The sequence below is a fragment of the Fringilla coelebs genome, assembly GCF_963513975.1.
Source record: "Fringilla coelebs genome assembly, chromosome: 21".
Taxonomy (NCBI): domain Eukaryota; kingdom Metazoa; phylum Chordata; class Aves; order Passeriformes; family Fringillidae; genus Fringilla; species Fringilla coelebs.
The window spans coordinates 8,230,000-8,255,934 of NC_140047.1; the positions used below are offsets into that span (position 1 = coordinate 8,230,000).

At 40.4% G+C, this 25,935-nt stretch overlaps 2 protein-coding genes across 2 annotated transcripts in view; both read right to left on the reverse strand.

Annotated features, from left to right (window-relative positions):
• The window catches only part of MED27 (mediator complex subunit 27), an 80,996-nt gene extending 61,643 nt beyond the window's left edge, over positions 1 to 19,353 (reverse strand). The window contains exons 1-2 of the mRNA XM_084219483.1: positions 19,139 to 19,353; positions 16,530 to 16,674 (exon numbers count right to left, since the gene is read on the reverse strand). Coding sequence (XP_084075609.1) covers positions 16,530 to 16,674; positions 19,139 to 19,344 — 351 coding nt within the window. The 5' untranslated portion in view covers positions 19,345 to 19,353. The remainder of the gene's footprint in view (positions 1 to 16,529; positions 16,675 to 19,138) is intronic.
• Positions 1 to 25,935, reverse strand: part of TTF1 (transcription termination factor 1) — a 178,122-nt gene that overhangs the window by 37,555 nt on the left and 114,632 nt on the right. The gene's annotated exons all lie outside the window — the stretch shown is intronic.

The following is a 25,935-nucleotide window of genomic DNA, read 5'->3' on the forward strand; positions in this document are numbered from 1 at the left end:
GCGTTCACAAAAACATAAAAGAGCAAGAAAAACTTAAAAATGGTGCTGGAGAGCTGAAGCCTTGCTGGCGGCACGCTGAACAAACAGGAACAATTGAAAGCTGAGGAGCAGTCAGTAATTTATACTACTGAGCCCAATGCCTGGACAGTAAGGAAAACAGATGGCTCTGCAATATGGAGATGGCTCCATGAAAAGCAGTCAGCACAGGGATGCTGCAACAGCTCAGCAGCAATACTTCGCCTGGCTGTAACAGCCACAGCAAAGCAAATTCCATCATTTCACAGGATAAAACAAAAGAAAAGTAAATGAGAGTAAAAGAAAACAGAAGTTCTTATTACAGTTGGCCTATATTCCATGATAAAGCGTGGGCTCCTTCAGAGTTTCTCCAAGAGTCCTGCACAGACTGTGCAAATAAATGAGCTCCATCCTCCCGGCAGGAGCAGCGCTCCTCTTCCTGTCCCGGCCCCCTCCCAGGAATTCTGCATCACACCCAACGTCTCTGAACGTCAGCTATTTAGTTCTACTTTTAGCTCTGCTTTAAATAAAAGTGTGTGGAGTGCAAGCTGCATAATGAAGGCTCAAAACCATGGAGATGGCACAGACTGCGCCGGGCAGCATTACCAAGCTGAGGGGGTTTTAGGGTTTGCTTTTCTTTCTGGCAGATTTATTTACACGGAACAAAACCAAAATTTGCCAAAGGAAGTTTCCAACTCCATGCTGGAGGAGACAAGAAGCTGGTTCCAAATGGAAATGGCCCTGTTTGAGCCTTAAGGACAAACCCAGAGGCAATGGCAGGGAACACATCAACGAACACATCAACACAGGAAGAGAGGGCGAAGGAGTTCTTGACAAATGCGTAAGGACCTCAGACTAATTTTTTTTAAGTATTGCATTTCAAGGCCATCGTGACTAAGCAATATACCAGTTATGCAAGGACTTAAAATAAGCTAAAAATCTAGCACAAAACTTTTCAGAAAGGCCAAAACATTATAAACTCTTTGACCGTAAGAACCTCTTAAAATAAATATATACTCACTACGGAACCAGAGCACAGGTGAAAGCCTCAATTTAAAGCCAAACATAAGATCCTTCTTCCTCTGCAAGTTTCCTGTGATAAATCAGGTTGTTTAAAGGGCAAGCTCAGTAGCTGGATTTAGCAGAGAAAATATCATCTTGCCTTGCACACCATGACAGGTGATGCTATTCAGCTGCAGATTATGCTGACATATTCCTGTTTCACCTACAGGATTGTCTTAATTTAAAAAAAAATCCACTAAAACGAGTGTTTTACTGTAGAATACTGTCTATTATTTTTTTAAAATCAAAACTCACTGACACAGTTGCTGATGTTGGTAAAAGGCCTCTGCACACAGTTTTACAAATGGTTTAGAATTCAGCATGAGCACACAACTGCCTGAACTTGGGGCAGGCTTGTAAAAATCAAAAGCACAAGTTTATCATCACTCTCAGGGAGTAACCAAATATTATTGTTCTTTAAAGTAATAATCAAATAGAAAATCAAAGCAAGTTCTTTTTAAGGAAGATGCTTTCAGATATATTTCTCTTTTTCCAGACTTAAGCCTGAGACATTGTAAAAGAATTAGAACAGAACCTGCAGTGTAGAGTTCCAGCATCCTCCTGCCAGGACTGTGGCCACTGGCATTGCTCTTCTCAAGAAAGCAAATATTAAGATTGATTAAAGACCTTTGTTCAAGTACTCTTGATAATAAAGGGATTATTCTTCTCCTTTTCTAATGGGTATTTTATTCTGGCAACTGATGGATCATATATTAAACTGTTTCAATGCCAAGAAGCATCTGCTGCTACAATTACCAAACTGAGGAAAGAAGGGATATAAAGCTCTGTGATTTGAAGGAAAAACAAGAAGAGAAAAAGACATAAAGTTTACATGACACTAACAATCCTACTGACAGGTTTTTCTGACTTTGCAAACTTCCTTTCACACAGAAACATTCTTTTAGAACCTGACAATTCCCTGCAGCCTGAAAACCTCATGAACATGTCACCAATTTTTGTTTTCAACCTCTCTAAAGTTCTTGCAAAAATCTTTCTAACCTACTGGTCAGGATGACATCCAACTGCAGACATGAAATTAATAACTGCATCTGCAGTACCCTTCTTAAACTACTTCTACCCTTTACAAGAGTCATTGTTTCCCTAAGTATCCTTTTAATGAACACAAACAAACACCAACAAAGGTTAAAAAAATAAATAGATTTAAGCAACTTGCAAGAAAAGAAAAAGCAAATCACTCAGTCAAGGCATGTTTGACTTTATCAGCCACTGAGAAAACCACAAAGGACGTGCTGCTGCTCCAGTCTGATCATCCAAGTCTCTGAAACTTTCCCTGGTCCATTATTTATTCAGGAAAAAAACCTTTTCCATCTTTACCATAAGAGTAGTGAACATGAGACATTAGTTTTCCAGACTTCACAGTGGCTGACAAAGCAAAACACAGACTGAATTTAGGCAGCCAGCAGAGCAAGAATCTCTGAAAAAGGGCACCTTAAATAAATGCACAATAAATGTCTCCTCAGCCCACTCAAGCAGAGCCTTCAGCCACTGCTGTATGTCCATGTCTGCTTTAAAAGCAGGTCATGGATGCTTAGAGAAAAGCCACAGACCCTGATTTCCATCCATCTGGGAATTACTACATTTTGCAAGTTAGCACATATGAAAATGCACTAAGGACAGTACTCTCTGAGTTCATTTAGGCTCACAGAGTTCTACTACAAATAACCTTTGTAAAACAGTTAACATGACCTACAACAGATTTTTAAAGGAATGTGACTCCTGAAGAGAATAATTTTTCCCTGTTCTCCTAACACAACAAAACCCTTTCCATAGCCTAACCATCAGCAAATATGCATTAACTAGCCACAAAAAAAAAAAAAAAAAAAAAAAAAAAAAAAATCATAAAGTTACTTTGAAATTAGTTTGAAGATTAGGTAAAAGTATCTGCAATGCTGTACTCTCTGATTCAGGAACAGCTCCCATGCCAATAAAGTCTATTCCATTTTAAACTTCTGCTCTTTTATTCCATGGAAGATCCCCAGAAGTTTATCAGTACAGGAAAAGAGCAAAACTTCATTAATAAAGTCCTATCAAATTGATATAGCAAGAACATGGTACATGAGGGAACAAAATTTAACAGTAACGTGTTTTGGTTTATCAACCTAAAGAAAAAAAAAATCTCTTTAAATCTCTTTCCCCATATCAACCCCTTTTTCATTTCAAGACTCTTACTTTACAGGGAAAATTAATTTTATTTCAGCAGGTGAATATTCCATGTCCTGGCTGCTTTTAATTCATGCAACCTTCTATGGCAACACAGTTGTTTCAACTTGGGCTCTTGCAAAAAATTAGCAGGAAATTTTTTCACCTGTGTCTGCAGATATTGTTACCTATTACATGGAAATACCACTTTGAAACACCATATTTACAAAACAGAATATTCCACAGCTGCCTGATCTCTATGGACATCTGTACAACACCAAGTGCAGCATAAAACAGGAGCAATAAGAAGCTCTTTTGAAGGTCCCTCACATGAAAGGAGGTTATGCTGACTCTCTGCACCTGTGCTGCTCTCTGAAGGGACAGAATCATCCCTGGGATGCATCAGCTCAAGCAATGGCATGGATTATCTAACAAGACAGCCAGACTGCAGCTTTCCTCACAGCTTTTCCCTGGAAGAGAAATTTGTTCCTTCCAAATCCATCAGGTACAGTGAACTCCTCTCTGCTTCAGCTCTTCCAGAGGGAAAGTATTGGCTTGGAGGAAATAACAACTAAGTAGCTCCCTCATCGACAGCAGAAAGTGAGAGCATTGACTTGTGCCCTTTCTGTATTGATGCCCTGGCTGAGTAAATGAAGATGTACAGGGGAAAAGCAAAGAGCACCACAAGCAGGTATGCGACCCAGAAAAGCACAGTAGCAATTTTATATCTTCTTCAATCTTCCTGAAATGTGATTACAGTTGACCTTTAAATCTAGTAGATCAACCAATCGATTCTGCTGGAACAACCCCCTGTGTGATCTAAGAGCATGCCCATGCTTAAAAAACTTCCTGTGCCTCCCTGGCATAGTCATTTTATTTTGTTGTAAAAGTTACCAAGATTTGTCTGAATTGATTTTACTTGCAAGAAAAACACACCATCAAAACTGCAGCATCAGCAGACACTAAAGGTCTTAGATTCTTGAAGGATGAATGCAATATCAATACAATTAGGATGTATCCATATGAGGTACACAAGAGGGATGGAAAGAAGATGTTTTTAATCTCACTTAATCCTAATGCAGCCCCAAGTCTGCTTTTTTAGACTGTGGGAAAAAAATAAATACAAGGAAAACTACAAACACTCCAAAGTGTTTGCCAGGCAAAACATTGAATTTGGAACGGAAAACATATTTAACAGCTCTTTAGGAAGTAAAGCTTTAAAGCTATCCTGTTGTGTTGGATGAGAGTTTTATTTCAGCTGATAAATTGTCCTTAAAAAAAAAAAAAACCAACCCAAAAGAGACTTCAGGATAGTGTTTGTCCATAGTAGGCTTGGTGCAATAACATGTTCATGTGCAGCATCCCCCACAGATTTCACTGAGCACTCACTCTGTAGCACAACCCTTATTTTATAGTTAGTTATTTTACAGATGGAAAAAGACATGCACAACAAAGACACTCATGAAAACTCATGCAGCAAGCTAAGGCCAGAGGAAAGAGGAGGATGGATCACTCCAGTCCCATGACAAACTTGGCAATGCTGCTGCTCCCAAAATCTTCATCCTCCCCATCAGAAGTGTTCTGGGAAGTCCACATCACACACTCGTGTTCACAGAGTCAACTACACAGCAAGTTCTGTTAAACTGAAAGTCATTAACTTCACTCCATATTACATGCAGGGTGTCCAAAAGAACCAGAAATTTGGAAATGAACGGTTAGCTGGTGCTTTATCAGGCACAAGAGAGCTTGCAGACCTGATCAGCTCTGTGATCTATGATATTTCTACAAACAGCTTTGGAAGAAGCATCAAATAGTGAAGCCAAAAAAAAAAAAAAAAGGAAAAAAAAAAAGGAAAAAAAAAAAGATGGCACTGAGCAAACTGAAAATGCTACACTGCAAATTCTGAAAATACAAGATTTGACTCCAGAGTAAAACTGAAGCAGACGGCAAAGCAGAGAACTTGTTAAGTCTGAGTGCAGAGACAACTGCAGAGAAGACTCTAAATAGAACCCAACTGAAAGCAGATGGGTAGGGCAGGGAACATTAGAATAAAAATCGAACTAATGGTAAAACACACAGGGATGTTTTTTCTCAAAAGAGAAACATATATCCACCCTCACTGAGGGATAACCTCGGAGGGAGGAGGAAGCCATTATCTTTTTAATTGCAGCTTATTTGATACAAAAAAGACATTTTCTGTGAATGAGGGATTCTTTTTCTGTAAAGAAAAGCCACCATCTGAAATGAGACAGAGCCCAGTAACGCTGCAGTAGTTGAGAATGTCATGATTTCCATCAAAAAACTGTTTTGCAGAGATCAGGAACAGCTGTTTCAAACTGAATTAGACTAAAACTGGAAACAAGCTGTCAAAACCCAAAAAATATATTTTATACATAAAAGAATGTATTTGATTCAGCTGTTTTATCGTGATGGTCAGCCAAAAGAGAAATAAAGTAACATTCTGGGATCCAGACGTTGTCGCAAAGACTCTCTCACTTTAACACTCTTTATGTAGATTTATTCCTTTGAGCATTTGGAATAGGAAAAATGTCAAACAGCTCATATCACAGATTCTTGAATATTTTCAAACCATGGGCAGCTTAAAACAGTTTAAAGACACCTGAGGACTCTTGCTGCTCCAGTCCACATTCTCTGCATCTTCTGTAGCAGTAACAGGCTGGTGCAATAAGGAAAATATACTGAATTGATGTTGACATGAAAAGATTAAAATAATTCACTTTAACCCACTACTTGTGGGTAATAGCACATGCATCCAGCTCCTTTTTGTGCATACTTGCAGATCCTGGGAGGCTTTTAGTGGGTATTTTCAATATTGATTTCCCTAGGAATTGCAGTTTCATGTAATGAGAAGTAAATACATCTATTTTAAAATATACTGTAAAATGTCACATCAAGATACAATTCCTTTGTGTCTAATGGCCCATGCAGTACACAGAGCACCTTTAGTACTCTGCCACTACCAGTTACAGGAGCTTAGAGAATCCAGACACAACAACCAAATTAATCAAGACTATGCTGGTTTTGAATAGAACTATTTGTTGCATAGCACAACTCTGAACATCAAAGACCTCTGTGATTTTATTATGTGCTGTAAGATGTAGCCATTATACTCTGCTTGCCAATCAATTCTGAGGTAATCTTGAAAATACTCTCAGCATTTCAACATGGTCATTACTTCTCATAATGATGATTCATGCTAATTCCATCTAATAAGGACATTAGTTATTACTGTCAGCTCGTCAGCAGACGGGCTTTTGAAGAAGAGATATCTGAGAACAAGCAAATTCATGAGCATATAAAAAAAATACACCCCAAGAAATGCATTTTTAACTCTCCAGAAGACCAGGCAATCAAGCAACAGCAGCCATGTGCCATTTCTCCTCTCAGATTGCTCATCCAGCCCAGATTTAGGCATTTTAACTCGAGGGTTTAAGTTTTCAGCACACACACTGCAGCTCCAAAGCATGACTGAATGCCTCACACTAAGCCAAGAACTTCACAAAAGAGCACAACAAGGTAACTGCTGCTCAGGATACAGAAACTTTTGATCTTTCTTTGAAAAGATCAAAAATGTGAAAGACTAGCACCTGGTAGAATCAATCAGCTTTCATTAAATCTTCTTTTATTAATTCAGAGGACATATTTTTCCACATATACTGTAACTGAACAAATGTCAGTGGTTAAAAGATTTATTCATGTTTTTTGTTTCTTCTGCAAGAATCATTACATTCAGGCACTTTAAAATTAGATTAAATGAACTGCTATAAATGCTTGGGCTAATCTTGTATCAGCAAAGGACATGATAACATGTACTGATAAGTGTCTTTATTTCCAGAACTTCAGGATTTGACAGCTCTTGTAGATTTAAATGCTAGCTCATACCAAGAAAATACACCAGCAGCAAATGGAGTTGGGAGTGAAGCAGCTCTGAGTGTAATGATCATATTCTGGTCTATTCTCTATTTTCCTATCAACCTCCAAACCATCCCAACCATGGCACCACTGAGATTCCAGGAGAGCCAAGAGATGGTTCTGGAAGTACTCAAGAATCCTGACAGCAGGCACAATTACACAGCCTACAGCTCTTATCCAGTAATGGTCCTGATGTCTGTCACTTCTTATTTACATTCTTCAGCTGTCACACAGCCACAAACCACCACCCTTTGTCCAGGCCAGGATTACTCTTCCCTCCCAGGAAAACAAAAACCAGTTTGCATTGACCCCAAGGGATTTAGAGGGTCACCACAGACCCTCTGCTTTACACACCTCCAACATCAGCAGCTCAGTATTGGCTCCTGCTGAACAAAAAACTGCTGGCACCTTTTTGCCAAATGAACATTTTCACAAAGCAGCAACCAGTGGTCAGAAATGCAGTTTTGATTACATGCTTACACAGTTCCTTACACAGACTAGTCTCAATTTTATTAGCTGTTAAACCATCTGCATGTTTTGTTACCCAATTATCAACAGCATGAGATTAAGATACAATGGGGAAGAACTGAGCATTGTTTATATGCAATTCAAACAAATAAATCCACTGTGAACTGTCTGGGGGTGCAACTTCAGTAACTTCAAAAGAGAACTCAAAGAAGAACACAGATGAGTACACTTCTGCATTAAAAAACCCAAATAACAGACACAATAAAAGACCTGACAACAACAAAAGTAGAGAGCAACAGGGTGACATCATTAAATTTTCTATTTTATTTGATTTCCTCTAGAAGCTACAAAAAAATCTTTTCCATATGAAGAATACCTGTGGGATTTTTATCACCTGCATCAGTTATTTTATATTAGTGTTCATATTCCTTGAATGCCCTTCATATGAAGGTCAGTGAATGCTTTACAAACATCTTTTATTTGCCTCAAAGAAAGCAAGAAAGGACACTGAGTCTCTGAAAACATTCTTTGTGTTTTCAGGGTGGCACCATCCACAAGATGGTCAGGCTTGTTCACCAGCAGCGAGTCAGTCTGAGCCATGGAGGGCTGAGGCAGAGGAGAACTGGAAATTCAAAGGAATGCTGGGACTGAGGCTTTCTCTCAAAGCTGCTCTCCTTCTGCAGTCCTGCATATTCATCAATTAATCCCCAGACAACATGGATTTCCAGTTATACTTTGTTGTATTCCTCAGATTCTGCAAGTAAAGCCTTTTCTGCTGCTCTGATGGCTGTACTGTGAGATACCCACGCCACATACCCATTTCTTTGTCTGTGCCTGGCTTAGCTGCATTCAAACTCAGTACAAAGCAAGGCAGTTTTAATTGGATTTGATGAACACATTACACAACTTAGAAAGGCAAAATGATCATTGCCTTATAAATTACATATTTGAGCCATCCAGCATGAAATGTATGAGGAGTTCTTGCAGAGGGAAAGGAGGACTTAGAGAAGGAAGAACTAGGAGTGGGCAGAAGTGTTTTGGTTAAAACAGAGCCACATCAATCATTTCCATCCTGAAATAGGCTAACAGCTAGGACATTAATACTTATCAAAGAAACAGGGGAAAAAAACCCACTCATTAGCAAATAAAGGTGTTGCAAAGCATTAAATAATTCCCACCAGCTGACAAGGGGGCTGTGATTTATAATAGTGTGTTATTGATAGATCACTTCCCATAATTAGGAAAAGTGAGACTGGTACTGCTTACAGCATTATTTTGATCAGAGCCTTGAAAAATACTATTGAATAATAACAAACACTAGGCATAACAATAGAAAAACACCATAACATTGCTCTCAGGCTGCTTCAGATTTGAAACAAAATATTCTAAAAAAAAAATTCAGTAAGAAAGGCAATTCTGTTTGGACACATAACCTTATTTCACAACAGCATCCTGGTGTGAATTATTATTATGATAACTCTGGGAGGATCACAGATGTAAAACATTCAAACTATGCAGCAAAAATAAGTCAGAACCAAAGGCTGATTATTTCTCATTTTTTAAGCAACAAGTTACTCCTCATAACTCTTCTCTTCCTGAAGAAACAGAATAACTTCAGTCTACTAAAATGTCAAATAAATTCAACTAACTTCCCTACTAGCACAAGTCAGCATATGCAGGAAATTCTCACCTGCCATGATAACTTTCCATAGTGCAAGGAAAAAAACACACTGGCAATTTTCAATTCCTTTCAGTCACATTATCAGGTGTCAAAACCACTTTTATACCTAACAATGAAATAGTTACAATAGCCCTGGCGTGAACTTTTGTCAGAAACCAACATAAAAATGAAAGGCAAAGAAACACAGAGCCCAAGAGCTGAAGGTTCCAGGAACTCACAGCTGAGGAGGGAAGATACATTTCCAAAGAGAAGACATAACTGATGTTATCCATCTCTAATGCCCCAGACACTGCTTGAGGCAGGATCTCCAGGGAAAACAAGCCCTGTCTAATAAGCAGTAGCTGGTGATTCTGCCTTTACTGTTGCTATTATTATAAGCTTCCCTGTTTCCCTTATGGTTTTTACCATTTTCTCCTCTCACTATATTCACTTTCTTTTTTCTAAACTATCAAAGCAGAGCTCAAAGACCCTCAGAAAAATTTCATGTCCCACCTTTGTCCTCCTCCAGTAAAGCACACGTGGACTACTGAAATTACATTTTGGTACAAGTACTTTCATCCTCATCACAGCTTTTCCACTGCTTCTTCCCCCCATCATTATAATATAAGGGATAATTTCCACACTACCTGAATTTGCCATCCCTGGTCACTAAAATCAACCCTGCAATAAGAAAAGTCAGTATTCTCTAGGCAGACAACTAAGAAGTAATTAATAACTGCAGCAGTTGGAAGCACTGAGGTAACCACCTGTTTCTCAGTCACACTAAAAAAAAAACCAAAAAAAACCCTGAAAAATCTGAACATTAATGCATTAAATGCATTAATGTAATTCTGAACAGCAAGGGCATTTCACCAGGTATTTGCCCAAAACCACACAGAATTAAAAGCCCATAAAGGACATTTTTCTAGGCTGCCAGGCAAACAACATTAGTCACTGGCTGTGTAATACTTGGCACCTACAAAACATTTCTGTCCAAAGAACCCAATGCACTTGAGACACATTTAGACTAGAAACTCTCCCAAGAAGTAGGTTAAGTGATATTATCCTCTTTTATCTGCACCAAAAATGAGGCACAGTAAAAATTAGTGTGTCCTGTTCAAGGTTACAACAATTAGTGAGAAAAGCAGGAATAGAATCCAAGTGGCCCAGCTCCTATTTTGTGTCCAGTGTACAAAACCCACCAGTCTGTGCCACTCATTTCTCCAGTGACTGGAATATCAGTTCCTGTGGCTGATCTGCACAGGAAAGGAGCCCACAAGCTGGAGTTCCCAATGCAGCTCCCCCCAGGAAACTCTGATTCTGCTCTTCCCAATCAGATTCCCCCAGAAACTGTGGATTAACACATAACAGGATGCCACAGTATTATAATGCTGCATTTTTGTAGGAAAAAAAGTCCTGAAAGGACATTTTGGCCACCTGCCTGAATTTCCCAAGAAGTACCAACACAAGAATCCAGTTACATTGTCCATGCTACTGTAAAACTACAATGAAGTCACAATGTTTGAGCACACCCAAAATTCAAGATTAATGTTCCTTGGAATGAACACATCCTTTTACAATCAAGATGAAGTGATTTTTTTTTTCCTGTTCTGCAGTGCTTCTCTACTATCATGGTTAACATTTAATGTCATTTATTGTCATTAAACTCAGTATTTGTGTCTAATCAATACTAAGCTACCAAGTGCAGCTGTAACAAGTCTGGTCTTTCTCTACATGCTCTATCAATTGCCTTTTTTTGCAGCCCTACAATAAACACAATTTATACAAATAATTTATCAGGGAACATATCAAAATAATTTAATAAACAAAACCTATCTATACCTTTTCTCTTCAGCCATGTGACAGAAAATCATTTTAACTCATTAATGGTAATCTTAACAGTTCGATTTTAAATTTATGTAAAAACAAGAGGAAGCTACAAAGCAACAAATTTAAATCCAAATGGTTTTAGCCTATTTCCACATGCAGATCAACAGTAATTTTTTTTCATTTTGCAATTCCCAGCATATTACTTTCAATAAATTTATGACAATTCCTGTCCAGCTTTGTTCACTAAGAAAACTTATAATGTACAGATATTGTAAAATTTATCCAAATTGCCAGAATTATCTTTTCACAGATAAGTAAATTAAATAATTTGATATAAATCCTACTTCCCCAAAACGTTACAAAGTCAGAAAAGCTGATTTTTTGCTTCCTGCTTGAAGCAGTACCCTCCCAAACACGCGGTTATCACGTTTTGTAAGCAGCATCTCATGAAGATAAAACAATACCACCACCCCTCACACACCCCCACACGTGGGTTCAACAAGAGTTGGAACTGGAGTAAAGCACATGGATAAATGCAACTCTGAAAACAGCAGGGAATACAACACTGCACTTCAGTGAAGTTAAAAATCAAGGAAAAAATTTGAAGTAACATCACCTGTTCAAGACTACAATTGCACTCAATTTCCCCACTTTTCTGCTGCTAATAAAATAATTTGAAGGTCTGAACACAAACTCTTCACTGCAAAGGAAGGGGGAGAAAGAAAGATGACTTGCAGAAGACTATTTTTACTTGAGCAAGTGAACTCAGCTGATACTGCTGTCACTCAGCAATGCAGGGGAGACTGAGTTTGCTGCTCTTCAGAAAACAGAGCCTTCCTTCACTGGCTGAAAGTAATCCTGGTTTGGGAGTTGATCCATTCTGCACACACCCTTCACCTAAAAAAACAACAAACAAGCAAAAAACCTCTACAGTGGTTAAAGATCAAGTGTGGGGCATGAACTACTTAACAGCATCCCATCAAGAAAGGGGAAACTTGCCCAAAAAAGTATTTTCCTTGTTCAGTGGACATAAAATACACTATTTTCTGTTCCAGTGGAAACCCCTTACCAGGCACTGCCTCGGGCACCCACAGGGCGAGGGCATGGAACACTTCACCAAGGACAAAGGATGAGCAAGTGCACATGGCAGGCCATAAATAACCTCAGTGAAGCTACAGATGGATAAACCCAAAGTTTATACCACTCAAAGAATGAGCTGACACTCCTGGGTTCCAAAAACCTGCTCTGACCGCCAGCACTACTGTACCTGAAGTGACCACACCACCAAAAGCCTCACTGAACATTTCATGTGTGGGGAAGTATGATGTTGAATTAATCACAGCACCAACAAGTATCTTCTCCCCCTGCAAAACCTCTTTGTTGCCCAGTATTGAGAACAAATATTGAGAAACAGGCAGTTGCTAAGTAAGGAAGCTGATATTCATGAGTTGCTGGTCTCATCTCCTGCAGGAAGCAAGCAGCACTGGGAACAAGGAAGGGCGGCACAAGAGCCCAGGCACAAAAGTGTCCTGAAGAGCAAGAGAAGAGTTCTTGCCAGAACCACCTATCTGCCAAAATCTGAGGTCACATCTCTTAAAAAAAACCCAAAAAACCACAACTAAACTTAATCAGTATTTCAGCCTAAAAAGTGACTTTCCAAAAATAATCTAAGCTTAGCTGATGCCTTCTGCTCTGTGGTGATTCCTCCTGAATCCCAAGACAGTGCAGGAAGCAGGCAGCTGGTAATGAGGGGTAAGGCAGAGCCCCTGCAGACCCAGTCTCACTGCTCCAGGCAGCATCAGGCCACACACACCTTGACAGGGAGCCCTCCTGGCTGCTGCTGTCATTTCAGATTGCACCTGCTCAGACACAGCAGTGTATTACAAAATAAAAAAAAAAAATTGCCAAGATGCACATAACTACTAAATCCAGAATTCAAGTGCAATGACTCAACAGAGACAGTCCATGAGAAAAACAACTACTGCTATCTACACACATCCTATCTTACCCATAATGATCTCTCTGCATTAACCTTGCAGAACGATAGCTCATTTTTACCTTATCTAATATTATATCTTCAGTATTACATTAGAGGGTACATATGGATCCTTCTGGGAAACAGCACTTCAATTGTAATAAAGATAACTTCTTTTCTTAAATAAAATTGAAGAGGAGGAGAAAAGAAATTTATCAACTAGACCTAAATACTGTTCCATGGCTACTCCATGACTCCATGCACTCCACAGGCAGCAAAGTAATTCACTTCCATGATTTCTACTGATACATAAAATAGGTTATAGCAAAGAAGAAAAACCACTTAGCTGTTACTTGCAATAAAATAAACTTCCTGGGTTTTTCAGTTATGGCTTGGTGAGAGTTGTTAAACACCTGAAAAAGGAAAGTTCCTTTACAGCTGTGTGTGTATGCAATTAATGCATTTGACAAGCTGTTGTGTTCCCAAACAGCTGCTTCCATTACACAGACAACTTTACCATCTGCAAAACTATTGGATAAACTACAGTAAGTAAATATCAGGAGAGCAGGTGCTCATAAATAACAAACGGTGCCAAGATAACACACTTCTGTACGGGAAGTTTTCATTCTTCCCACTGGACTTCTTCTTACTCCTGAAGCAGGTAAACTCACAATTAGAAATGGAGGAACCAGTGCTGTGACTCACAGGAGCAGTAAAAAAAAGGTTCAGGGCAAGTAGCTGTGAAATGACAATTAAATGCAACTCATCTCTACTGCACTCAGCCAAAGGGGTCAGTAAATTTGCACCTGAAAGTGAGTCCTTTCCAAACAGATAACCAAGCACAGCTACAAGTATCAATCATGGTAAACAAACCAAACCAGTGTCAGCTTAGTCTCATCTCCCGGGTCAACACTCACATCTTAAACACAGCATTTATGTCTGTGACTGTGATCTTCACTCCATTTCACATCCCCAGCACTGCTAGTTAAACCAAAAACTTGTCCATGCATTCAGGACCAGAACAAAACCAGGCCATTTGCTGGACCCAACATCAAAACAAAGCTGCAAATAGAAAGAACCAGCTATTCTAACATCCAGTACTTCATGAACCACAGGACGGTGCTTTGATATACTGAATACTTATTTGCTTCTCATAGGTAGCCCAGTTATTACCAACCTTACTTATTATTGTCCTCAAAGTGACTTTTAACAGTCTCCTCATGTCTTAAAAATAAGCAGAATGCATTGAGACATGCAGCACAGTCTGTGCACTCATTTTCCTCGTATTTTGTGAATGTTCTTTTGGAATGGCACCACAGCCCCAGAAGTCTCCTCCCCTGGCAGCCATGGGGCTGTTCATGCCATCAGTAATGCATGAACAATCAAAGGCAGAGGAAAATGCCCTTATCTCAGCTCATCAAAAATACAAGCAGGCAAGCCACAAAGGGGTCACAAATTAAAAATTAAATGCAGGCAGACCTAAAGTGTATTGACAGACCATCACTTTGAAACCATCCCTGAGAAGTAGCTGGAAACAGGAGACACATAATAAGAATCGAAAGCAGCCAGAAGAAGTAATGAAATAACTCTTATTCCAGAAGTGTATTTAGCAATGAAGAATTAAGCAGGAACAGAAGGATCTGTGGTGGTAAAGCCAGCAGCTCACACCCTCACAGGCTACACATTTCCTGCAACTTAGCCAGTGTTTTTCTTTTTTCTCTGTTGTCTCTGACTTCTGTTTCACAGCTAGAATAAAAGGTACTGTTCTTCTCCTGCAATATTTTGTTGTGAATATGAGTGCACAGGATACTAAAACTTCCAGCTTTCTGAAATCAGAATCCAGGATTACAAAAAATTGCTCTTCAAAGCTCCATAACGCTCTAAGTTAATAAAAAACTACATTAGAACAGCTCTGTAAAGCTATTTCATTACTGCTTGAGTTTACTCTGATAATGACCTAAAGAAGTAATTAAATCCCTGAAGACTTAACTGCCTTACAAGTTTATAAGTTTTCCTACTTTTACTTTTGCTGAAAGTAGCAAATTAATTATTTTTTCTTCAGTGCCAATAATCTGCTGCTAACAGCAAGGGACACAAGCAAACATTAAATATTTTCTCAATTATTAAATCTCCACTGAAAAATCTTTCCTGTCCCCCCATTTTCCAATCATACCAAATTTCTCTCAATGCCAAATTCTGCTGATTTAAAAAACATTATTTGTATTCTGACCCATTACTGTACAAATATTACTGTAGTATTAATAACAAACATTATTGCAGACTCCTATCTTAAATCAGAATAATATTAGAATGGTTGGCTCAATGTATAACAAGAATTTGCCTACAAAGTATTTGTGCACTCTCAAAGTCTTCCTGGCTCACGTATCATAATAAATAATTTAAAGTGGAACTGTTTCTTTTAATGCTCTAAATATTTTCAGATTTATTATTCCTGCTTACTCCTGCATAAGGGTATTAAAAGCTACAACTCCGGACACACTCACTACTAATAATTATTGTAACAGAAATTAAGCCATCTTTTATATTTCTTAACAGCTTACAGTATTTCAAACATAACTTTAGGAAGGCTTTTAAATACTTACTCATCTTCATACTTCTATAAAAAGTAATAGGCATGCTCAAAAAAAATCAGGATGGGAACAGGCAACCTGAAATATAACAGTACTCAGAGGCCAGCAATAATTGCAATGCCATGTTTACTTACTTGAGAAAATTAGGTGAGGAAAGGAGTATTTCTGACCCATAAGCAGATTGGTTCAGAGTACAAAAGGAAACATACCTATCCAAATCCTACACATATTCAACATACAGGTTTATGAAACTGAAATATGCTGTTGAGAAAGAGGTTTCTTTCAGCAAAAATAATTAAATTTTTAAATATAGAAGACTACATTAATATTATCTGCCTTTTTCTTTTACATTACTTAAAATTCAATGCCATATATATGACATGAAAACAGGAGGGATGCCAAAGCTGCTGAATAAAATGCTGCTTTTGAGACCATGGGCACAAAAAAAAAAGCTTCAAGATTTCTGATGATGACAACTTCCCTAGAGGACTCTTTCCTAGAAATAGTTTGGAGGTGACATAAGCTGTTGATTCTCTGTTCTAATATCCCACTGCAGGGTTTGCTGCCAGATGCAAGGACACAACATACTTTTAATTTCTATCTGCATAAGATGCTAAATGTGGAAATGCTTGGGAGTTAATACCCCCTTTGAGATCAAGGGCACGCCTTGGTATCACAGAAAAGCCTCTTCTTAATTAAAACAACATTTTATCCTTGAAAGTACATTTAGGTATGCATAATGCTCCACAATTCCAAAAAAATTCAGCCCTCTTGGCAGCTGTATGGCCAATGCAATGGGAATACACAACTAAATCCCACAGATGTGCTTTGTTACCTTGTTTGACCATTTGTAGGCCTGCAGGAGCTGGCTGTAGAGGGGGGTTTTGTCCTGCACAGGGTCAAGGCTCAGGAGCCCACTGTTGTGCAGGGGGTGGTTCTCTGAGGGCTTCCCAACGAGGTTGCTCAGACGCTCCAGCTCCCTGGGAGGAAGCAGAAGGGCATTTTTTTAGAGTCAGAGCTGGGAATCACAGATGTGCAATCCTCCAGAGACAGCAGCATGCACCAATTCTATTTTAGTAGCTAAATGAGTTTTAAATATGTCCCAAATTTGATTTAAAACATAATCCCTCTTATTACCCAAACAATCTGAAGCAGTCTGTTGGCTGTTAAGCTCAGTTGTTCTTTGGAGAGAAAGTACAAGTCAAGAGTCTTTGAAAACCACCTGGAAAGACCATGGCAGGTCCTGTACACAGCCCAGGGCACCTCCTGAGCAAAGCAGCCCCTCAGAAACCACAAAATTCTGACTTCAGCACTGCCTGCAACACTAGAAGTTATTTTTTTACCCACCAAGCAAGCAGATGCCTCATCATTTCATTAGAGAACTCGAAATCAACATTGTCCTCATATAAATATACACAAGAACTGGTATTAGTCCTAAGCCTGGAGACAATTCTGCAAAGGCTGTGATTACTCCAATCAAGTATCTGCCTTCTAAGTTCTCAGGATCTTCTGATTTCCATGAGCAATTTGTATATCTGGAGCGTAAAATACTCAAATGAAGCATAATAAGCACCATTTTCCCATGAAAAAAATCCCTCACTGTGAAATGATCTATCATTGCTTCATATCTCATTTGTCAAACACAACATTTAATCATAACAAAAGTTAAGCAATTTTTCAAACTTGCATTAATCAAGTGTAGAAGAAAGACTGGCCACTTTGCAGAGATATAAAAAGCAGTTTTTCAAGTGACATGACTAATCAAGTGCTTTTCCTTCTGACTGTCCAGTGCTACACCCAAGTCTGAACTTCAGAACCTACACTAAATTAAATGCAGCACTCAAAAGGCAGCTTATGAAAACATCTGCAAAGAAAAATCCAAAATAGCTCAATTTACATTTAAGAAAGGTTACAAAAATAAACTCCCAACAATCAGGGAACTGTTAAAAGACTTCCAGACTTCACTAACACAAAATTCTCCTTTATTAATCATCATTCCTTGAAGTTTTCATGGCCTACATTCTTTCCAATCCTCTAGTGCTGTGAACACTTGCAAATCTGCTTAATACTCCTTGACAGAAGAATACAATAAAACAAGTGTGACTAGGCATAATAACTGAGGATTTGCTGAACAGAGATACCAGTCACTATTTTCACTACATAAAAGTCCTTTGGTAATATTAACTTCATCACACCTTGGAGAATTCCCTCGCTCCTTGGATAGGCCACTTCATGGAATACCCTGGGTTGGAAGGGACCCACAAGGAAACAAGTCCAGCTCCTGAGTTGTTATCTATTATTGTGTGGGAATGAGATTTTGGGCTTATACTGATTACTCTTTAGGAGTCACAGAGCCAGGCAAGAAGGAGAACCAGAGGAACAGCCCAGCTTCCATGGAGCAAACTGTGAGGCCTTGAAAACCAAAAACCAAAGGGACACAACACCTACCCCTAGAGCTTGGCACAGCATCATTTATGAGAAGGGTTATCCACCACCTTTCCCAACAGAAGAGAAGTGGGTAACAAATTACATTACCATGATCACAGCTAAAAATCAGCAAGGCCTTTTAATTGACAAGAAAGAAAGTCTTGAACACAAGACCCTGAAGCAGAAGATATCCTGGGAAGGGGTGGTTAAGCACCTGAGGACACCTCCCTGGACAGTGCTGGTGGCTCCCAGGAGGATACAGCCAGACCCAGCAACCCAGCGGTGGGACCAGCATGGACAATCATTGAGTCAGCGAGGTTGGAAAACACTTTGTGATCGTTAAGTCCAACCAGAAACCTCACATTGCCAAGTTCACCACTGAACCTGGCCTCTAAGTGTACACTGAGTACTCAGTTCCTGTGTCTGTGTAGGGGTCTTCAATTTAAATACACAAAATTGCTGAATGAAACTGGGTGCCTCCTCTCTCTTCTGCCCATAACTTTCCTCCACATCTCCAGACTCAGCAGTTTGTCTCTACTTACACAAAACACACCTGCTGGTACTAAGCAACTACACTTACCTGGGATAACTTTCCAGCCTGATAAGTTTTGGTATTAAAACGATCATTCTTGAACCCCTTAGATGCTACTGCACTTAGAAAGTGTCTTAATTTTTAACAAAAACCTTCAAATATAGAGATAAATCTCCCTGCAGCCGAACACCTTCACCTTGTGAATGCAATCCCACCGACAGGTCCTTCGTGAAAACAAAACGACAACAAAAACCAGGTAAATATTATGAATATATTCAACCCTTTGGAGACTCTGGAGCAGAACACCACGAAGGGGTTAACCGCACGGTACTGGGGGGAGAAACAAAACGAAGCATTTTCGCATTTATTTGCCTAAAACTTTGCCCTGGAGTGAAAACGGCCCCGCCGGGCGCCGAGAGGAGCCAGGACACCCCGGGACCCCCTCCCTGCCCACCGGGGGCTGCCCCGCCGGGGCCGCTGCTCACCCCAGGTCGCGGCTGACGGAGTGCAGGCTCTCCTGGAAGGCGGCCACGAATCCCTTCTCGCGGCCCTCCAGGGTCTCCTTGTTGCGCATCCCATCCTTGAGGCAGTCGAAGACCCTGGTGACGCTGGAGCGCAGCGCCTGGATGGCGGCGATGGCCTGGGAAAACGCCTCCAGGTTCACGCCGGGGCTCAGCGCCCCGTCCGCCATCTTGGCCGGCACCGCCGGCCCCGCCGCGCCGCCGCGGTACACGCTGGGAAATGTAGTCCCGACGTTTGTGGGGGGGCCGGGTGGTGATTGCCGCTAAGCGATTTTTGAGAAATTTTTATCTTCTTTTCCTTCGCCGCTTATGTCGACAATCACGAAGTCGGCAAGGCTGGAAGAGACTTGTGATATCATAGGATCAGCTCAGTTGGATAGAGCATGGTGCTAACAACGCCAAGGCTGTGGGTTCGTGTGTGGGTCATTTACTTGAGAGTTGGACTTGATGATCCTCGTGTGATGTCCCTTTCAGTTCGGAATATTCTGTGAATCTGCAAATCATCAATTCTAACCATCCACTACTAACCCCTAAACCACATCGCCCCGTGCCACGTCCGGATGCCTGGAATCACGAAATTAGAGAATCGTGGAATCACAGAATATCCTGAGCTGGGAGGGACCCAAGGGTCACCCAGTCCAGCCCCGGCCCTGCATGGACACTCCAACGATCCCACCATGTCCTCCAAACATTCCGTGCCCATTCCCTGGGGAGCCTGGCAGTGCCAGCACCCTCTGGGGAAGAACCTTTTCCTAAATCCAATCTAAACCTCCCCTGGCACAGCCCCAGATCCTTCAGGTCCTGTCACTGGTCACCAGAGGGAAGCGATCAGTGCCTGCAGCTCCATTTCCCCTCTTGTGGAAGCAGCAGACCACAGTGAGGTATTTGTAGGGTTTATTCCCTCCCTTCTGTGGATCTGTAGGGTGTTTCCCAGGCGCAGAACCAGAAATAAAACCATTTGGAATGGGAAGCATTGGCCCCAGTCCTGCTGCAATAACTGCACTGAGCATGATGCAGGCAGGAGCATTTCCATCCTCCAGATGCTCCTGGGAGACTGGAAGTCTCACGTTATAGTCCCTGTCTTAGTGATGGAGCCGCCTGGTGCAGTGAAAGGGGGTGAAATGAGATGACCACTAAGGCCCCTTCTAATCCAAACCAGCGATTCTGTGTTTCTATATTTCAGTTGTGATTACTGCTGAAACAAGGCCCTCGTTACCCAACCTTTGCAAATCACTGCAAAGTTCAGGAGTGCTTTCACAGCATTGAACAGTACTGGTTTGATTTTGTAGGAGCTGCTTGTGTTTCCCATGCCACTGCCAGCTCTTTTCACCCTCAGAATGCAGCTAAAATAAATAGAGCTAAAGTAAATGAAGCACTGCACAGGCCAATAGTCTCTCCACACAGAGTAAACTGCAGCACAGGGATGGGTCCTTTGTTTTCTCAGCTTCTAAAGTAAATAACAACCCCTTTTCATAAAGGTATTAATTAAATTCAGTAAACATAATCCACACAGATTCTTTGGCCATGGGTGATCTTTCTTTTTCTGTATGTAAAATGGAAATGAATACAACAAGGAACAGCCGAGGTGTCAGTGGCCAAGTGAAGCGAAGCTTCGCTCTCCACTCAGTGACACTTTTCTGTCTGTCAAGTGATGGATTCTGAAAATTGTATCCAATAAATTTAATGTTCTCAGAACACCATGTGAGGTATTGGAAAGTGAAACCCTATTACTTAGCATGAAGAATGAGAAAATGAAAGGGCTGCGGTTCCTCTTGAGCTTAGGGATGCTGTTCTATCCGAGCACCGGGGTAAAGCAAACCTGGAAGCAATACAGGCTGAAGCAATGGAGTTCAGCCTACACAGCCAGGGAAATACATAGCAGTGTGCTTTAAAGAATCAGCAACAGACTGAGCACACTTAGAAAGATAAATAGGAACAAGGTAGGAATAGTTCTTTGTGTTAAAAAATACTGATTGAAAGAAAAGCAGCCAGAGGCAGAATGGACAGGACTATCTCAGCCAGACCAGCAAGCTAAACTCTTTATGGATCTGTAATGCTAGTTATTTTAAACATAAAATTCCTTTCTTTGGACTAAAAGAGATTGATCAAGAAAGTATTGTGTTATAAGGGAATACATGCAGACTGAGAAATCATTCCTGCACGACATTATTTTTTTTCTTCCCAATACAATGTTCAGACTCTCGGTGTACATTGCAGATGTCTGTAACTTATCTTATGTGTTATCACTTGGAAATGGATGATTCTCTTCTATTTAATAGTTACTATTTTAAAACATATATTCTTACATGTCAATACTGCACTTATTTTAATTATCTCCAAGAGCCCTGTCATTGTGGTGCCCAAATGCAAGGAGCTCTGATTTCCAATGCTACCTGGAACAGCAAAAAAGGTTTGACAGTATTTTACTATTTTTAAACAAAACGACAAAACAGTGGCCTAAAAACAAACCCATAAATATATAAGGAACCATTTGGAACTTGCCCCTATAGAACAAAGTGCACTACATAGCTTTGCCTTAGAAACTCAAAGGAGGGCATTCACAATTTTTTGCTCCAGGGATCTGCTTTTTCTTGCATAAATGAGGAGCCAAGTCCTCCTGAACAGACAACAGGCAATTCAGAGCACTCAGAGCTCCGCTGGCTCCGTGGGGAGTTAAGGCAGGCGCTGCTTCAACACCTACAGATAATGGCTGAAGAGGAGAGCAGGAGCTCCTTTTCCTCTTGTTATTCCTCCTCCTGTTTTGCCACATCCAGAAGGAAAAGGCTGCATCATTTTGTGCGCTCATTTGTAGGGCATTGCCCTGCCGATGTTGCTCATTTCTTTTAAGCAAAATTCCTTAACTGGCAGCTTGCCCAAGCCAAGGCAGTATGTTCATTTCATCTTCATTACAGGTGCATTGTAAGGGGGCATTATGGAGAGAAAATATGTGGAACCAGGATATCTCCAAGGCACCGATAAAAATCTTCTTGCCTTAAAATCATTAATAAAACATAAAAGCAAGAATCCAGCTGATGTTCGGAACATCCAAAAATCTTATTATCTGACAGCTGTTGAGTGGGCTCCTGCAAAATTATCTGTGTGGCTCAATATGGGCAAGTTTCACCTGAGCAAGTAGCAGAACGGGTATATTTTATCCTCTCCAACAGAAGTTCAAGGACCTGGTGATCTCCCACCAAAAAAAATCACATTTAAAGCATAGGGGGTAAATCCACATGGCACAACTTGGTGTCATGTGGAGAGGTGCTCCCTTAGTGCAACATCCTGCCCACACTAATTAACCCTGTGTCTCAGCCTGGCTAATTAGCTGTGGCAGACCCCTGTGCTAACACAGTGTTGCTCCAGCCAGCTCAGTTCTCCCCATCAGCGCTGCTCCATGCAGAGCAGAGACACTACGAGATGGGAGAGGGAAAGCTGCTCTGAGCTGCCAGTTCTGGATCTGTTCTGTGGCTAAAGAGAGAATTTCATTTTGGGTGCTGTCAGTCTCGGATCGTACATAAGCTCTGAACTCACTTGGAGAGAAGGGAGGGTAAAAAGTAACAATCCAGCCTGGCATCACGTGCAGCAAGAGAAGTTCAGCTCCCTTCTCAAGAAGAAGCTTGGCTGGGGGAGTGTGTAATTAAGATGAACATTTCACAGCAAAGTATGTTACTCAAATTGCAGCTTCTAAGAACCACGTGGGCTGTAATTAATCAGCAACATCAAAGCAAAGGAATGACTTCAGAATCCTTGCAGAGGTACTGTAAACAATTTGTCAGGGAAGAAAGTGTCCAATTAGAAATGCATTCTCATTTAAGAGAAATTAATTTCCTTGTCAGGAGAGACAATTAATGGCCACTATTGGGCTTCAAAGCAAGTGCAGATAATCTCTCACAAAACGTCCGAACGGGGCTCAACATTTGAAATAACTTATAACATAAGAAATTATCTTTATCCTCCTCTGACAGAGATAAATGCTGATATTTATTCTATGGCAAGCTGGACTGATATTCATCACCAGAACCTCTTCATTTCTTTATACTTCATTGCTACATTCTTGACAGCACTTCAGATAAATATAATAAACTGATTTTGTTGTTGTTGTTGTTCAAATAATTGTGATGCTCAATAATGCAATTGGCAAGATGTTCTTGCTATTTTTACATTCCTATTAATTTCTTTCAGGTTTTCAGTCTTCAGTTAGCCACAGAGTTTACTACATGATGCATTATTGAAACAGAAGAGAAGCTGAGGGGTTATCGACTCATATTTGAGGCTTCTGCCAAGAGAAGGGAATGAGTCCTGCCTCCCTTTAGAGAAGGCTGGAATGGCAAGACATTTTCAGATGTGGAGGAGACCTGCTCTTCAGTGCTATTTCTTTCCTATTGTTCCCTGAATCAGAATCCCCCACTATATCCAACAATAGTGAGCAAAAATCTTATCTGAACACTCCTGCCAGAAGAAACAGTGAAATAATGAACCGAGCTGACAATGATGTAGCTATCATCAGATTTCCTGTGGGATGAATAGAGTTAGCTTCCTATTGTTTCATGCTCTCAGGGACCAGGCTCACATTCAAAAGGATCCTCTCCCACATCATGCTGGGTGGAAAACAGACCTGAAGGCCTCTCTGTCCCCTTAGAGGGTCTCTGTAACTGTAGAAACTATGATTTTCAGGTGGCTATCCGGTAATCCAGAGTGTTTTCTTTCAGTTTATGGTTATAAAGTGTCCCCATGACACACAGAGAATCCAGATTGATCTGCAGAACTACCAAGGGCTGGCTGGATTATGACTCTTCCATTCCCTCTTGCCTGATGAAACTGGTACTCTTGACATCAGTTTTAAGAAAATTGAAAGAGATCTGTTGTTGTGTTGTGCTGCTTCTGGAACTTGGTTCCTTGGAGATGTCAACTTAACACCTTATCCCAGCACCCAATTTACATGAGAAGTGTAAAGCAAAATACAAAAAGTAAACCATACCCAGCAAAACCCATGGTGTTATTTTATGCATGAGGAATTCTGTCCCAAAATATGTCAAACTTTACTTGCAAAAAAAAAAAAAAAGGCTGCTGTTTTATTCTGTATGTGTGCAATCTGCAGAGAACTCAGTACTTCTTTTCTTTAAACATTCAGTGATCAAATGGGGAATCTGCTGTAAAACCAAATGGGAAGAAAGTACCATTATTTAAAGGCTACAGAACTGCTTAAAATTAGAGCTGTGAAGGCACCAAAAAATACCAGAAATCACAGATGGTTTGCAGATAAATTCACATTGCATTTAGTCCACTCAACATCTAAAAAAAACCCCTATGCTTTTGCCTTGCTTTTCAGTCTATCTGTTGATGCCTGCTCAAAACGTACTTTCTTTAAATTGGGCTTTGAGTCGTGTTCTGTTGCCCTACACATTCAGATCCCAGTCATTTTGAAAAATCTGCACAAATCTATGTATTTTTAAATGATGTTGTTAAAATTTAATCTATTTTGCATATTTGCAAAATCACAACTATCCTGAGCAGGTTAAATAAGACATTAGCAGGGATGAAATAATAGCAGGAACAGACAAGTAGCTCTGCAATATGCAAGTGGCTGAGACAGAATGACCCAGTTGTTTCTTCTTGTCTATACTGATGATTCTGCAGTATTAGAGTCAGTTAAACATTGTTTTCCCCACTCAAAGACTGCAGGATCAGGCTTTTACATAATTCTAGGATATTTGTGTATTCTGTAATTTAACTAGTTAAAGCCTATTTGTTTTGGGGTTTTTTTTAATGCCTAGGCCGTATTTTCAAATGCTCTCTCTTGTCCCCTGGGTTTTCTCTCTGATACTGGCTTGCTTAGGGGAAAATTCCGCTTCCATTATCATGAAAGATCAGGATTTGGCACAATCATTCCAGCCTCACTGCCTAGCAGCAGTCAGCAGAATTTGTTGAATACATAATGCTCCATTCTCCTTCTTACCAGGTTCTTGCGGAGGGATTTTGCAGCAGGCGAGGGGAAGCTCGGAGTGTGATGGTCGTTCAATACCTGCTTGAGACATCCAGGAGCTCTTGCTCTTCACTGCACAGGCACAGGGAAGTTTTAGATGGCCACTGTACCCACTGTTAAGAGAGTAAATATGATGATGTTCATGGTACAGTATATGGCATTTCTTCTTGTCAGGAGCAAACTCTCACCTGCAGACTGGAATAGCCGAGGCTGCTTTTCCCCCGGCTCGTTGAAAAGCCTGACACAGTAAAAATCCCTGAGACAAGTTCAGAGAGTTCTCAAGTCCCTGATTAGTAAATATTATTTGTGCAAAATGTAATCTCAGGACAATAAGGCCTGACATGAACCAGATTCGAGCATGTGTTTGGCAATCCTCAGCTTTATTCCTTCTAAATACAAATGCAGCATGCCAAGCAGCAATCCTCTAACTCCTGAGCTTAGCTTTCCCTGTTCCACCAGCCACTTGCCAAGAGTCATTTGCTCCTGTACTTCTCACAAAAGCCAAGCTACTTCTCATAACTCTCCATCCTAATTAAGCTACTTGCTGGCTTTTATAATCACCTCTCCATACACCAATCAATCTCAGCAGGATTTTTAACAGATGAAACTTGGCTGATTTCCCCTTAAAGCACCAACCATCCTGAAACAATAAGGTCGGGTTTTTTACTCTTTACTGCTTTTCTTGCAGGCCCTCTTTTTTTTCTACCTGTCAAAAGAGGAGGCAAACAACAAAAATAAATACAGTGAAGTAGGCTTGAGGCTGAATGAGGGCATGGAA